The sequence below is a fragment of the Lissotriton helveticus genome, chromosome 2_1, assembly GCF_964261635.1.
Source record: "Lissotriton helveticus chromosome 2_1, aLisHel1.1, whole genome shotgun sequence".
Lineage (NCBI taxonomy): Eukaryota > Metazoa > Chordata > Amphibia > Caudata > Salamandridae > Lissotriton > Lissotriton helveticus.
Window position 1 is genome coordinate 1,568,096,933 of NC_136059.1, and position 16,952 is coordinate 1,568,113,884.

General features: G+C 43.2%; 1 protein-coding gene across 1 annotated transcript in view; it reads left to right on the top strand.

Annotated features, from left to right (window-relative positions):
- The first annotated feature begins 213 nt into the window (after window positions 1-213).
- The window catches only part of GNE (glucosamine (UDP-N-acetyl)-2-epimerase/N-acetylmannosamine kinase), a 248,260-nt gene continuing 231,521 nt past the window's right edge, over window positions 214-16,952 (top strand). The window contains exon 1 of the mRNA XM_078676535.1: window positions 214-403. Coding sequence (XP_078532661.1) covers window positions 341-403 — 63 coding nt within the window. The 5' untranslated portion in view covers window positions 214-340. The remainder of the gene's footprint in view (window positions 404-16,952) is intronic.

Below are 16,952 nucleotides of genomic sequence, written 5' to 3' on the forward strand. Positions count from 1 at the left end.
ATCAGGCATAAAAAGTGGCCCCAGTAACATGAATAACAAATGGGTCACGCGCGTGCCATTTATCCTTTCGCCTCAACTGACTTGTGGGTGAGCATGTCGGGCTGCCCAGCTGAGCGCGTGGGGCGGAATCACGGCACGGGCACATTAATAACTGGGTGGGTATCTGAGTTTCGGCCTCCTCGGGGCGGAGCCAGGCACCGGCGCCGCCAATCAGCGTCGGCCTCAGGAAGGCCACGGAAAAAGCCTGGAGCGCTGCCCGGTGTCTTGCTTCAGCCACTGCTTCTTCGCACTCGGTATCCCAATTCCCGGCGACACTGCGGCGAGCCTCGGAATACCCGGCATGGAGAGCACGCTCCCCCCACTCATTCGAGGCGGACAACGCAGCCCTCCCCGGGGCCCCCATGTGAGTCGCTATTGTATGCTGGTGGGCGGAGGAGGGATGGAGAAAGGGTGGGGGCTGTGGAGCAGCTCTGTGGGACTGGGCGAGGGGGCGGGACCGCCACGTCCGTTTGGGATCACATCTATGGGCACCACGGCTTCTAACGGGGAGAAAACTAGACCACACCGCAGCGGTATGTTTGCCTGACCCTGTTGTTCAAAAATGCATATAGCGGGACGAGTAATTATGTGAATGAAATGTGTTCATAAAAGCAAAATATCCTTGAAACTAATCAGGAAATATATACGGGGGAAATATCTTTCTGTAATTGGTGTAGTAGTTGCAACAGTCTCGCAGCGCTTTTCCAGAGTTGCCTGTTTGCCACCAAGCACCTCCATGTTATACCTGCCCGCCTAGATACAGCTCACTGAACCCAAACACCAGAAACCCATTCCTTGCCTCCCATTCCATTGGTCATTACAGGGGCTTTGTAGTTGGTGGTTTTCGAGGTGATGGTTTTCCTTCGAGACCGTTGCCTGGAATATCTTCGATTTGTTGTTTTTACTCTCAAACCTTTAGGTAGAGATTTCGGAAGGTGAGTGGCTAGCCCCCTGCACCATCCTTTCTCATTCTCACACACAGCCAGTGCATCTTTATTTTTTTTCTGTCTTGGAAACTGCACATTTCTTTTGGTTTTTTTAACCCAAAATGCAGCTGATTGGAGAAAATATCCATCCGAGAACCAACCCTGTTATGCCCCGTTTCACACAGCGCATCTGGGTAACATCTGGTACTGGAGATCAGAAGGGATACCCTGACAGGACCTCCGGCGGTTAATCATCTGTAGCACCCTTAGGTGTACGTGCACACTGCACATCCGTCTTCGGGAAACCACCTCTCCACTATTTTCCAGGAAACGTGCACATCCGCCCCCGACCTCTTTCGCATCTTTATAGCGATTCTGCAGTCCACGCTTGCCGTAAAGTTCCGTTTATAGTGTGGTACAAACACGATTGCCATAGAGGCGCTGCAGTTTGCACTGATGTTGACATTGTTGTACGTTTTTGTTTTTCTTCGGTGGTTAGACGAGAATGCACAGTACTGTTCAGACACACATGCTTTGGTTTCCTTTTAGTTCGCCTTTATTTGTTGAAATATAGCCGTAGTCGAGATATAGTGGGTCTCTCGTACATTCATGCACTGCTGCCTCTGCCCTTGCTGGAATTAAAATGACTACGTCCCTACCTACAATTCTCGTAGTTCCTTGTTTGACCTTCCTCTCTACTTTCCTCCATCTCATTTCTCCAATCAATCAATCAGTGATTTGTTAAGCGCGACTACTCACCTGTAAGGGTCTCAAGAGGGTGGGGGGTGCAGGTTCCGATCCATCAAGGAGGGGGTCCGTCGAAGAGACAGGTTTTAAGGTTTCTTGCGAAGATGGAGAGCGATGTTGTCTGTCTGAGGTGTTCCAGGCTCTGGAAGGGTGTTCCAGGCTCTGGCTGCGAGGAAGGAGAAGGAGCGGCCTTCCGATCTTTCTCCCTTTCAGTCTCGGCAATTAGTCCCCAATCCGGTCTGTCTCCCACGTTCACATTTTTCATTCCGTCTCTTCTCTTTTCAATTTCTCCATCATCCCATTTCTTTCTACCTATATCTAAGCTTCATACTCCCCTCTCCCAATCCCACACTTTAATCTAGCGTTCCTCTCTATTATCAGACTTCCATTCTATTTCACATCTATATATTGAATTCTTTCTTTCACCTCTTATTTCTCCTATTTTTCTTTCCCCTTCTCCTGTTGCCTTCTTTTATTGTTATTGTTACTTTAGTTTGTATAGCGCCAGCTCACCTACAGGTCTCAAGACGCTTTCAGACCAAGAAGACATAACAATTCCCGGCTAGAAAAGGAGTAAGATAACCAAGAATTTAAGAAGGACCTAAGGCTTCTCTAAACAGAGTTGTTTTCAGCTGCTTTCTAAACTGTAAGAGATTGGTCTCTTTGCGAAGTGTGTCCGGCAATTTGTTCCACAGCTGTGGAATTAGTGTGGAAAAGGATCTTCCACCCTTTGTTGCCAGTTTAAAGCGAGGGCAAACCATCAGCTGAGCGTTCGAAGATCTGAGTGATCGTTTAGGAATATAAGGCATCAAACGATCCTTGATATAGAACGGTGCTTGTCCATATATTGCCTTATGTGCTACACACAGGCTCTTTAAACTCCACCCTCTGCTTCACAGGGAGCCAGTGGAGCCTAAGCAATAGAGGGGAGACATGAGCTCTTCTAGGAAGATTGAAAATTAACCGTGCCGCATCGTTCATGACAGCCTGCAATCTCTTGAGCAGACTATTTGGCAAGCCTAAGTAAAGGGCATTGCCATAGTCCAATCGTGATATAATTGTGGCTGAAACTACCGTGCGAAGCATCGATTGAGATAGAAGAGGAACTAGTTTACGCAGTTGCCTGATTAAACCAATGCATGTGCCAACTACCTTAGAGATCTGGGCAGACATTGACAAGTCACAGTCAATTTTTATGCCCAAACTTTTTACATTTGCTGCTGGTGTTGGAGTGGGACCGAGTTCTTGCGGCCAGTACAGATCACCCCAAGGTGACATACCAGTAGAAACCACCAAGACTTCCGTCTTTTCGGGGTTAATTTTCAATAGGTTGATGGTCATCCAGCTGACTGTATACCTGAGAACTTCTAACACATGTGCCTGGGCCGTAGTCGAGTTCTCAATGCTAAAAAGCAATTGAGTGTCGTCGGCGTAATTAAACACTCGACAACCCATGTGCATTAAAGACTCAATCAGGGGTTGTAGGTAAAGATTAAAAAGTAGTGGCGATAGTGCTGAGCCCTGCGGGACTCCACACTCCACCATACCCACATCGGAGAGATCATCTCCCAATTGAATCCTTTGTTGCCTCCCTGTTAGGAAGGATTCTAGCCATTTGTAGGCTGTATCCTTTATTCCGGCTCTGGCCAATCTTTCCAGAAGCAGGTCATGGCTGACAGTATCAAACGCCGCTGACAGATCTAAAAGTATCAGTGCGCTTGGTTTCCTACTGTCAGCCATGCCTCTGAGCTCATCAAGCACCGAGAGCATCACTAACTCGGTGCTATGGTGTGTACGAAAGCCCGCCTGACGCCCATGAAGGAAATTGTGAGATTCCAGAAAGGAAGAAAGATCTCGCAGTACATGTTGTTCTAAAATTTTAGATATAAATGGTAGTTGGGAAATCGGTCGGTAATTTTTCAAATTGGCTGAATCCGCTCACGTTTTTTTTAGCAAAGGTCTTACCCGAGCCTCCTTCAAACTAGGTGGAAGATAGCCCTTCAACAGAGACAAATTAAGAAAGGATACAATATGATTTTCCAGGATGGACCTCGCCGCCCGGAAAACCCTAGGGGGGCAGGGGTCAGCTGGCGAACCTGATTTAGTATTATTCATCAATTGCTCAAGCTTTGTAGAGTTAATTTCAGAAAAGCTTGAAATGATACAATCTTGAGGGACTTCAGTATTCTGCGGTGGAATAAATCCACTTGCTGTATTATTTTTAATCTCAGAGAGAATCGTTTGCACTTTCTCTGAGAAATACTGTTGAAAGGTGTTACAATCAATCTTTATATCAGCTTTAGCCGGTATTTTTGTTAATTCTCTCAAGATGGTGAACGTTTCCTTCTGAACATTTTGCGGCTGCTTTATACGAGTGTCAAAGTATTCTGCTTTGACTGTCAAATTCAATTTTTTATAGGCATTTAATTTGACTTTGTAAAGGTCTCGATCAATTTCCTCCTTTGTCTTCCTCCAATTCCTTTCCACACGACAAAGCTCTTTCTTATGTTCTCTCAGAAGGGGGGTGAACCACGGCGCCCCTTTCCCCGACCCTTTAGCTTTTTGAAGCCTCTCCGGGGCAATCTGATCAATCGCCTGAGTTAAATTTTGAGCTAACTTCCGATAGTCCTGCTCAAGATTGCCGCTAAGGGGCTCAATGCAGTATGGAAGAGTGCCTGTCAAGGTTTTATATCCTTTCTGGCTCGCATCTCCTATCCCCATCTTTAATTTCCTTCTGCTTTCTACTTTTTACCCTTTCCTTTTCATTCGTCTATTTCCTCTGTCTTCTCCCTTTCTCCCTCTTGCACTCCTTTGTTCTTCGCACTCCTCCTCCCATCATTCAACTACATAGCTCACACTTTCTCTCTGCCCTCCTGAATAGAGTTCTCCATCTCTTTCTCCACACTACACCCCTTCTTCTTCATATATCCTTCTTCTGAGTGTCTGTAGTTCCATCGTTTGTTCATGGCTTCAGTTCTTGCTGTCTTTTTTCCTTTTCTCTACTGCATCAACCTGTCCTTCTAATTCCTATCACTTTCTTTATGCTTCCTCTTTGTATCATGTTGACCCTTTTCTTACCCTACTTCACCTTTCTTCTCTATCACATCCCTAGCACTTAGTCTCTTTTTTTCACCCTTTGACCGCTATCCTTTCTCCTGTATTGACTATACTGCCTTTCCTTGCCTGCTTTCTCCCATTTGCTTTTCTCCCACCAGACCCATTTTAATGCTTTAAGTCTCTCGTCTTACTGCAACGCTGCACCATTTTGCAGTGTCCCCTCTTTCCACTCGAGGTTGGCCCTAACTTTTTAACCCCCTGCCGAAAGAGAGTAATCTCATTAGAAAAGAGAAACTTTTTATTTTTTAAGAGAAGAATTGCCCAAAGTCGAGGCATGTATGAGAATGGAGGAGGCACTGGTTAGAAAATGTATTTTGGTGAATGCATAAACATACACTCAGCCGGAAAAGATGAAAACAGAAACTATTTCAGAAGGCATGGGACAGAAACAGGGAAATATTACTAGAATAAGAAAGTGCAAAAAGCTGGAGATCTAGAAAGGTGTTTCAGTGATCAGGAGGCGGGTAAACAAGCAGACTAGATAGGCTGAGGAGACTTATATTTTCCATCTTATGTGTAGGGCGGCTGAGGAGACTTATATTTTCTATCTTATGTGTAGAGCTCACAGTCTTATGGTATATTTTTGTTACTTTTCCATCTGTACTTAACCATATTTATTTTTTGCTTGGTGTTAAAAATGAAACCGCAATGGGCATATTTCCACATTTATTTAGATGACCAATGTTTACTCATGTTTGAAGGTCCAATGAGTTTTAGCCATTTACAGTACAATACAGTCAGCTACAATTTACATGATTTCAGGACAGCTTGAACAACTGTACTGCTGTAGTTACTTAAACTTAAATAGGAGCTCCTTTTTAGGTCGAGCATTCGAGACCTCTTGTATATACTTTAATATATACTTATATGTATGTACTTTGTGGGCTCTGGAGATCAGCCCTAGGACATGTCTGCCCCCCTTAGGGACTTTTTTTCTGTTTAACGGCCTCTATTTAACTGTCTTGATAGAAAACGTCCAGCAGAGGTCAATAAAATACCAGAATTGCTTTCTGCTAAGGGGCTTTCTTTTTTCAATTTTTCTGGCAACTACCTCTATTTAACTTTCTTGATAGAAAACGACCAGCAGAGGTCAGTAAAATACCAGAATCACTTTAGCATTCTCTAGATTCCAGTCCATAGAAATTGTCTTCCAAGAGCACCCGCAGACAATACATTTTTTTTCAAATCTTGTATTTTCAGTGATATGATCACCAAAGGCCCTAATTTCATATTAAAAACAGAGCTTTGGACTATACCATTTCCTGCTGAAAGGAAATATTTCTCTCCATGTGTTCCCATACCTGGCTTGTCACGCAGTTTGGCGCTTACTTTCCCTCCATGTTAAAGAACAGTAGATGTTTCAGCACCCAGGCTAATGTGCTGCATAGCTAAATACATTTAAGGTCCCAAAGGCGAGACCGATTGCATGGCAAATGCTTGTTTTTAACTCCTCCACCTGTCAGTCTGTACAGCTATTGACCTAGCACGCATGATTGACACTAGAGCAAGTCATCCAGATGAAAACCTTTTTTTCTTTTTTCTCTCTCCATATTTATAAATAAATCCAGACAGGAAAAGAGATTGTTTTATGTATGGATTTATGTGTAATTTATCTGTGTTTCTAATTAACGACTGTGCTCTGTTAGCAAAGACCCTGGCTGAAAACAATTACTTGTCTAGCTATTCAAATGCTGCTTCAAGACGAGTAAAGACCCAGCACACTTTCTCCAGTGCATTATCCTGCTACTTCGCCCCTACTTGGTCTCGAGCTTGAAACTTGCCTTCTCTTAAAAGTGTACTTGAACCTAAAATCTTGTGCACTTCTCTCTGTTCAATAGGCAGCAAAGTATAATCAAAGCACTTCATACTGGTACATGTGGTCTAGTGGTTAAACAGTGGCTGTGAAAGTATGAGACCAAAGTTGCAATTCTTGCTTTGCCAGCTGTGTGATACCGGGCAAACTGTTTTATATGCTTAGAAAAAGGCTAATGTGCATCAAAAGTGCTATTTGAAAAGTGGGCTCTTGTACTAATACATATCATCTTGTAGGTCTAACATCTTCAATTAAACGAGGCTTGAATGGACAAACTGCTTTTCTAGACTAAAATGTTTTTTTAAAATCATTTCTTTGTTTCAATATTTTGTAGAAGTTGAGCACAGTAAAATAGTTGTTTTCTAAACTCATTGTGTATGATATCTATTACATTTAGTTAGATTTTGCTACTGGTGGGTGAGCCATTGAAGGCTCGAGCCATATGCCTGGCTCAGCTAGAGTGTGTGTGAAAACTGCAATGGGTAACCCAATCAACCCTTGACGGCTTGGGTAATATAAAATAAACAGGTAGGTGTGCCAACAAGGTATTTGTTTGTACAATTAATTTAAGTTATTAATGCTTTTTTATTTCAAGCAAGCTTTTATAACATGCTTGCAAATTAATCACTTTTAGATTATTTTGTCAGTACAACAACTCAAAGTTTTTAGTTTCCTGTAAATATGACAACATCAGCATGTCAGAAAAATACATGAAACAAATTTGTCAATAAACAACGTTTCAAAACACGGGTGTATAATGAAAAAATGAATTTTATCGTATTGATAAATGTAAGTACCCCTTGAGTTTTTCAAGCGCATTATGTAACAGGAAGTTGCATACTAAAAAAATGATTCCTTATGCTTTTCAATGACAATTGTGTACACTTTTTTTCTGAAATAAGGATAAAGCAAAATGAGGGAATGAAACAAACAAGTATTGCCTATACAAATGTGGTACAGGAAATAAGTGTAGTTGTCGACGTTTCGGTCGATGGGCTGTCATCTATTAGACCATCTTCAGGACTGTAGGAATTGCAATGATAGTCCCCTGAATAATATCTTGGCGATATGAATAAAAGTCTAAAATCGACTGCGTTATGCCGGTCTCGGGATATTCTATTGATCCTGGCACTTCATGCATCCAATGGAGATCTGAATGATATTGTGGCAGTCAGCTTACAATAATCTGCAATTTCGCCAAGGTGCACGTTCCCTAGTCTCAATCGGCGTGCGTTTAGTGGAGTTAGCTCAGCTAGAAGCTCTTTGGACCCTCGAGCTAAAAATGAGCCAAGCTTTGACGTGGCTTATGCCCGCCACCCACATTTTTAATGCATGCCTCTCATAGCAGTAATATGCTGCACTAGGGTGAAATGCTTCCGCATGTTAAAGAAATACAAGTTTTTAAATTGTGAAGAGACTTTATCATATTTTTACATGTTTGTCACATGATTTACATGACAATCAATCAAAAATCTTTATTCGTTTTTTTCACAAAAATCATAAAAACGTACGCATAAAATGCAAATAAAGACCTCCTCATATAAAAGATATACCAATTAAAGTAGTATCCTAGACTGTATGTAGAAGACACAATACAAAAGCACACGTCTCCCACAGACAGCACCAGATAGGAAATATAGCTAAATTAAAACATCTAATCTTATCGGGTGTAAACCATTGGTGAACAAATTGCAAGCAAAGTTTGAAAAAGATACACCACTATGAACTACTATATAATAAGGGACCTTCTTTGGTTTATGTTGAGTGTGCAAGACATGATAAAGTGCATTGTGCCTTAGACTAACTGGTTTTTACAGCTGCGTTAACAAAAAACAAAACCAAAAGACCTGCCATAAAAGACTGCCTATAGATGATATGTTACATTTACGCTTAATATTCACAACTGGCTCTAAGCCTAACTACGGATTTAAGAAAACTAAGCACATAAAAAAACTGTACTGCCTGTAGGCATTAATTAAACAAGCATTTGCAATGCAATAGGTCTCGCATTTACGCGAGTATAAGTTATAGGCATTGTAAATGACAATGTCTTTTATGTTTTAAAAACAAAAATAAAAAGTATTATCATTTACAATGTCAATAGCTCAAACTCGCGTAATTGCTAGACCTATTGCATTACAAATGCTTGTTTTATAGAATCAACGTGCCACATTTCCACCCATTCAGAACACCATTAAACAAAGCAAACTTTATAGTTGGTGCTGAGAGTGAAAGAGAGAGAGTGAGAGAGATAGAGACAGAGTGAAAGAGAGAGTGAAAGAGAGTGAGAAAGAGAGAGAAAAAAGAGAAGAGCAGTTGGCCAGTAGTGTTTGCCCGCATGGTGGTTAGGGGTGGAAGTTGTGGACGTTTCACAACACAATGTGCCTCGCAATGACCAGCAGAAACTGCAGACCAAGGTGAAAATTACATGTACAAGGGTTTGCGTGGATGTGGCATCATCGCTGGGCCAGCGACGGGCAGTACCGCGCACATCATACTTCCTGGTGACAGTTCAGGGTGCCAACTTGAGGCAGGAAGGGGCGGCGCCTCTAAACACTGTTCCGGGCAGTGAAACCTGGCTTGCTTCACCTGGCACAGCAGCTGTCTCGGGTTACAGTACCCGGAGGGGCGCCCTGTGCTCTTGTTAGAAGTTGGGACATCAGAAAGGGGTGGGTGGGGGCGATAAGCACCCGTCAGCACAATGCAGCACCATGAGTCTCCGCCAGACAGATGAAAGCGCAGCCAGGGAATAAGAGGGTGCAGAGTACCAGGGTGGTGCCACACGAGGCCCTATCCATACACTTAGAGGCCACAGATACAGGTGATAACCGGACACTTCTCAGCCTGGGGATACTTTTAGGCAGTACTTAATTTGTGAAAGAAAGTGCCGGTACCCAAAACTCTGCTCAGAAGCCGGCGGAATTCAACATAGGCACGGGGAATACCAAGGCAGATAGTCTCAGACACTACCACACACTCCCAGGCATGTTTCTCGCTCTTACAAGTTTTTCCCTTTGTGATGGTTTTGTGGCCTTTCCCTCCCTCAGTCTTTCCAAACTGTGTATATTTCCCCTTTCCTGCATCCAGTAAACATCTGACACCGGAAATAAGTGCCAGTCCCAAAAATAAGTGCAGGTGGCACGCCCGGCTCAAATTAAGCACTGCTTTTAGCTTCTGTAAGGTACAAGACGGAAAGGTTCTGGTAACAAGCGCATCAGATAGACGCTACTGGTAGATATTAATGCGGCATGTGGAGCTGGGACAGGTCAGAGACATGTTCCAACCTCTGTAGTAGTCAGTCCTTGCAGCAGTCCGCTGCCTTCGAGAAACGGTTTCTGCTGCATTTGCACATGGCAATGTCTGAACTGGGGTGGTCTGGTGAGCAAAATAACGATGGATTAAACCCAGATCTGTGACTGGGGGTGAATGTTCTGCCATTGTGCAACATTCCGTCCATCAATTGTTGTTTTTGCATTTGTCACCCCGAGTGGGACGGGTATGCTCAGACATGAGTCCCGTGCTCTCCAGGCCACTGGAATCAAGCTATCCTGGCTGATGACGGCTGATAGCCAGAAACCGGTCCTAGGATGCTTGGTTCCGGTCCAGGAAAGACATGGCTTGGCAGTTCGGGCTGGACTGTTCCCATGAGGCACAGGGTCAAGACTGATTTGCATATGGCTATGTCTGAACTGGGGTGGTCTGGTGAGCAAAATAACGATGGATTAAACCCAGATCTGTGACTGGGGGTGAATGTTCTGCCATTGTGCAACATTACATCCATCAATTGTTGTTTTTTCGAAGTGTTAAAGCATCGGCTTCTTAGATTTCCGCTCAACCATTAGTATTGAATGAATTATTTTATTTATATTGCACTTAAAACCATTTGCACTATCTCTTACAGTTTAAAAGAAAATTGAAGCAACAGTTATAAAAGAAAAACATTTACATGCAATACTATCACAGCTTTGTACAAAAAAAAAGTAAGTATATACAATGATAAGACGGCATGAAACTGCCAGTTCAACATTTTTGCAGAGATTCATGTAAGTTCTAAAATTTAATAGCTAAAATAACATCTTCGCCGACTGGGTAGTGGTACTTGTTAAGCCAAATTGTCTTTCATCTTGCCTAGGCCCTCTTCTTCCATAAGCCTAATTCGTAGCTCGGCCATGTATTTCCTAAACCTGGCCAAGTCCGACGGAAGAGTGCAGGAAAAAAGTACCAAAACGGCTTCTTTTACTGTTCGAACCCTGTTACGCAGTCAGATTTGTTTTAAAAGAATCTGACGAGGCTGAAGCATACTGGGACAGCAACAAATCAAGTGTAGTAAAGATTTGTGTTTGTAGTTGCAGAGTCTACCTCTGATTTTGTGATCAAGCGACTTCCACCCAGGGTTTGATTCTTTGATTTGGAGGGGCACCAGTCTGGCCCATGTAATGTTTTTAAGTGCTTTCCTTCCCAGAGCTTGATTGAGATAGGGCTGGAGTTTATGCCCAGTAAATGATGTTAGCAACCTTGGTGGCCCTCTTCCTGTTACATATTCCGTGAGGTCATTTGTGCGCGACAGTTGGAAACATTGTTTATTGTTTGCATTTTTAATGGCCAGATAGTTTATTGACTCCTCCTGCCAGTTTTCAATTGCCAAACCCAGTGTTTCCACCGCTTTTTCCTTGTAACCTTGCCACGGGTTGGATGTCTCGTTATAAATTGGCTTAAGCATACTTTTTAAGATTTGAACTGGAGCTGTTAACACTTGATAGTAGTACTTTGCATGCGTTCCCAGACATTCCTTGCATTGCTGCCTTATCATGAATTCCAAACGACTTAGGCTGTTTCGAGTATATTTGGGAAGTTTAAAAATACGTTTGTCGTCCAGGCATTGCACTTTGTCGTCCAGGCATTGCACTTTTGTAGTCCAGGCATTGCACTTTGTAGTCCAGGCATTGCACTTTGTCCAACATTGCGTGCATTTTGCCTGGAAATGCCTGCTGTGCATAACCTGCAGTTGCCCTAATTTTAGCTTGTATTACTTTTCTAATAGGCGCTGAAGTTGGACTGTGCATTAACTCATTTAATTTGCATAGTGAAAAGATTGTTGACTGTGCTCTGGCCTTCATTTTGTGCATATGTGATGTTGGTTTACCTGTTTCACTTAGCCAGCACCCGAGATAATTGTGTGATCTCGTGGCATTAATGATTTCCTTACCCACATGCCATTTCAATAAAGCTTTTTTGGGGAACTGTCCAAAAAGACAACTTTCGTTTTTTGAGCATTTATTATAAGCTCATTGCTTTCATTGTACTTATTGAGGGTGTCAAGGCCTCTTCGTAGCCCAATATTTGTGTGGTCTATTACCACTAAGTCGTCTGCGTATTGTAATATTTGCAGTTTGTTAGTCCCAAGTTTCGGGGTTACGAGGCTGGCGTTAAGAAACTTCTTGCCCAAATCGGCGATATATAAATTAAACCGTTTGGGGGCAAGTACACATCCCTGCTTTAATCCGTGGTTTGTCAGGCACTTCTTCGTTAAGGTGTTATCCGCTAGCCTCACTTTAATCCAGGTATTGCTATATACATGGGACAGGTCAGAGGCATGTTCCAACCTCTGTAGTAGTCAGTCCTTGCAGCAGCCCGCTGCCTTCGAAAAACGGTTTCTGCTGCTGAAGTGTTAAAGCATCGGCTTCTCAGATTTCCGCTCAACCATTAGTATGAGTGCTTGGTTGGCAGCCTACATCCATAACCGGATTAACACCCCTCCTGGTCCATCAGTAACGCAACTAGAACAATACGGTGCATATAAGGATTAACACCCCTCCTGGTCCATCAGTAACGCATCTAGAGCAAAACGGTGCATGACGTACTTTACCTTCTCATTCTTTCTAATTTTGCCCCATTTTTGTTTTATGTTAATGTACATATTTTTGAAACACGCGCATTGATTTCAGTAGAACGTATTTTAGATTAAGATTATAAATTGGACCAATCATCTACGTTCAGTTCACAGTCACTACTGCTGATCTTGCCTGCCAACTACCAAGTAAGAAATTCCAATCGGAGACAGAGGCGCAACTAAAGCCAAATTTCGGCAGGGGCTATTAAAAATTTGGGGGGGGGGGCTAAGTCTTTCAGCAATAGGCAGAGTGGACCGGCAGGGGCTCTAAGAAGGTGTAAACGCACCAGAGCCACATTAACAAGTAAATGGTCTTTTAAAGACCCGTGAAGTACTCTGGTGCGTCTGCAATAAGACGGGCGCCAGCCCGGTAAACTCTCAGTCCGGGCTAACACACACTACGGGGGTGGGGGCTGAAGCCCTTTGAGCCCAATGGGCGTTGCGCGCCTGATTTGAGCATGCTGGGGCTTGTACAATAGTGCGAAATCCTGATTTCCGCATTCTGGAAGAGGCACTATTTGCCTATAAAATCCTCGCCAGATTTTGGCTGCTGAAAACCTTTGGGAAAATGGAATAGGGACTCTGCTCGACAATGCATGGCAAGGAGCACAACTGAGATTAGCACATGGGAAAACTCTGCCCAACTTTGAATCCCGGCTTGGCTGCAAATAGAAGTTTGGACCCTAAACAGAATTAGATGGATAGTTGTAATCAGGGCAAAGGTTTATAGTCTGGGAAGTTCTAAGTCACTTGCTCAGTGTACAAAAGAATAGATGGATGATGAAACAATGTACAGCCATGCTAGCTGTTCCTTTCTTTTATAGGCGGGACATCCAGTGCGCTGTTGAGATTTCACTGTCAATACGTCAGTGCATGGGCTGGGGATTATGACATTCTTTGGAAGACAGGCACACACAATGTGCAGTGGGTGTTCCTGGCGGAGATGTCCTCATGTGCCTTGATAATTTAGCCATTCCTTTCTGTTGTGCAAGTGCTTCACATCATCAGTGTTTGTGAATCGCAAGGCTTGTTTTACCGTCGCATGGACGGGGAAGGTTCTAATGTAGTTTCAGAGACAGATGGTGAAACAAGCATTTGCAATGCAATAGGTCTCGCATTTGCGAGAGATTGTGCTATTGGCATTGTAAATGACAATGTTTTTTATTTATGTGTTTTGAAAACGTGCAAGCGGTGCTTATAGTCCTTGCTTACGAGAAGCAAGGCTGGCAGTAATTGAGACTCTTTTATTGCCAGCCTTGCTTCTATAAGTACAAAGTACGTATTTACACACCGTATGCAAGTTTTCTAAACACATAAATAAAAGTTGTCATTTACAATGCCAATAGCTCAAACTCTTGCAAATGCGAGACCTATTGCATTGCAAATGCTTGTTAGTTCTGATTCCACAGGTTGACCTGGAATTTACCCTGCATGTAAAAATGTGTCAGGTGCACTTTTGACAGTCCTTGTTCCTTGCATCCTTTGTGTTTATAGTGTAAGGCAAGAAGGGGGTTGGGGCTGTAGTCAATATGGAAACTCACTTGGTACGCTGTAAACAATCACAAGGCAGACATCTGGGTTTCTCTTGGCAGACTTGGTTAGCTAATGACAAAGCAGTGACGGTGGCACTTGAAGACTGACAGTCCGTTCCTTCCAGCCCTAGAACAATCCCGTTTTACTCTGTATTACATAAACAAATCTTTCATATTGCCTCAACTACTTTCATTTTTTCTTGCACCAATGCTTCCTGACCTTCAGAAGCCTTGCAGACGCCTAAAAGCACAGCCCACCCACCAGAGGTGAAGGTGTGCAATAAAGAACTGCTTTATGCTGGCTCAGTGGGAATAAATAAATATCAGATGTATTTGGTTCTTTGAAAGTGAGAAGAGTAAACGGTGTCATGTGGAACATCCTTGTTTTCTCCACTGCTCTTGTGTGTCCACTGCGCCCTGGGCTCTCTGATTTTCTTTGAGAAAAGGAGCTTATCCATAAGACTACCCTCATTGCTTTTTGCAAATGTGGAGAAACATTTTTAAACAAAATAGGTAAACTGCACGCTAAAGGAAAGAAAAGCTAGTGGTAAACTTTCTTAGCAGCAGGCAGTTTAACCCTGTACGCTGCCTTAGGATGATTTGAAGTTAGATGTTCGCTGTTGGGATTTAGCGACAGCATTTTGCATCCACACTTTTAAAAAAAGATATTTTTTTGTATGCCATCTTGTTATTTTTTGGATAACAACGGTACTCTGTAGTGCTCAAACAGAACTTATGTTGATATACTCTATCGGTAAATTTTTCATTTTCACTGCAGGGACGGTGTTTTGTGTTGATACACACTGCCCCCAGTAACAGGCTGCCTAAATAGACATTTTAGTATGCGACGACTAATATATTGGCTAATAAAGATGTTATAAGTAACTCAGCGGCCAGAGTTCGTTCAAGCGCTCGCCATCGGTTTTCATTCAGCTGCTTGTTTATATTTGCATCACACTTTCACTTTCACTGAAAGCGCAATGCAAAAATAAACATGGGGCTGAATGAAAACAGATGGCTGGTCCCCATAAAGATAAGAAATTGCTTTGCGACAGCAGCAAAGCAGGCGACCCAGTCCGGATCGGAGGCGAAAGGGCGTTAACAAAAAAACCAAATTTAAAATGCCAGGCCACCATTTAGCATAAACGGTGGTGCAAGTCAATGGAAGTGAGGGGCTGGCATTGAGTCCCTTTCTGAAAACCCCTTATTCACAAAATCGCTCGCCGAGATAGCAGCGCTTTGCGCTGCAATGCCAGGTGAAACCTATATAAATGTAGGCAGGACACACTTGCCTACAGTTAGCTTTTTTCAGAATCGAGATGATAAATGACTTCTTAGGTAAGTTGTAAAAACTACAAAACATTAGGAAGTGAAGCATGTGCTGTGGAGACCTGCCGTCGCAGCCACAGGGCAACAGCCTCTGGCCCTTATTCTGCTCCCTTGGATGTACGAGAAGAAGATGGAAACGGTCAAACCGGAACCTGGTATGTAGAGAGCGATCAAATTAACAAACCCTAATAAATAAGTTCAGTCAGCTGCATAGTTCTCAGCATAATAAAACAACATACACTGGGCTTCATTAGCTCCTTATCCTTCCTAGCTGCTGACTGCTCTCTAAAAAGGCCTCCTTAATCTAGACTAAGTCCTTCTTGTTACTCGATTCCGGCTTAAAAAAAAGGTATGTTCTTTTCAAGCTCAAAAAGCACTCCTTGAGCCACAGGATAAGGGAAGCATGATCAAGGGCAATACAATCTTTTGAGATAAATTTGTTTAATGAGGTCCCGTTGCTGAGCCAGTTTTTTAGCCCTAATGAAAGGGGGGCAGAAAGCCAACAAATCAGTGAGAAGGCCATACCCAGCGCATCATGGATAATAAAGGTGGAAGTACCCTGGGGTACAGCTAGAAGTCGTATCAAAAAGGTGATTTCGGCTACTTGTAGATTATTGAGGGCAATATAGCCCCAGATTTCACTACCGTAATGTACTTTAGCAATGCACTTGGCGCTATAGACCTGCAATTGTGCCCCAACCGGTCTTCTGCCTAATCTAGAGGCAAAGTTAAAAATAGCCACATTTGATCGAAGAAAATCTCCTTTCTTACGAATTTTTAAAGGCCAGCAATTCATCTTAGCATCCAACAGGACCCCAGGTAGGAACAAAAAACTGGCCTTACATGGCAGTCATTTTCATGCTTGGTTTGTGCACTGGATCTTATAGCCAGGTTAGACCCTTGGCGCGACTTTGGCTTTCTCTGTAAAATTGTTGGCTCACCCACCTCTAGATTTTGCTGCAAGATTAGCAGGCTCATTTCTCCAGAATTTGCTTACAAGGTCGGTAGCTAATCTGCTTTCTAATGAGATGACAGATGCTTCAGCTGGGCAATTGTGAAGAATCTCAGGTCCCTGCACATATACCTACGGAAACTGCTGCCATAACACTGCAACCTCAGATCAGGAATGAAAGTGCCAGGCTATGACCGGACTCTGTGTCTCGCTCTTTATTACACCAAATCCAGTAAGAGTAAACACAGATCCAGCCGGTGACAGAAACAAACATTCAAATTGGACTGGTAGTTAAATATACCGTGGCTGGAGCAGAGCACTCTAGGTCCTTTGCCATCTCTGGGTCATGGTGCCACTGCACTGGCTGCACTCCTGATAGGTACCCCCTTAGTTGTTGCTTGTTTGTTGGTGGCCGTATAATTGTGTTCTTGGCGTTCGCTGTTATTTAGGTTTATCCCTGGCAAAGAGGCAATGTGGAATCGGTGTCATTATTACAGCTATTATTACAGGATGTCGAAGCCAAATATTTTGCCTCATTAATCCTTAACCACTTCGACGCTAATGACAAAGCCAGCTCGTCATGGGCGTTACCTGCCCTGCGCTCATG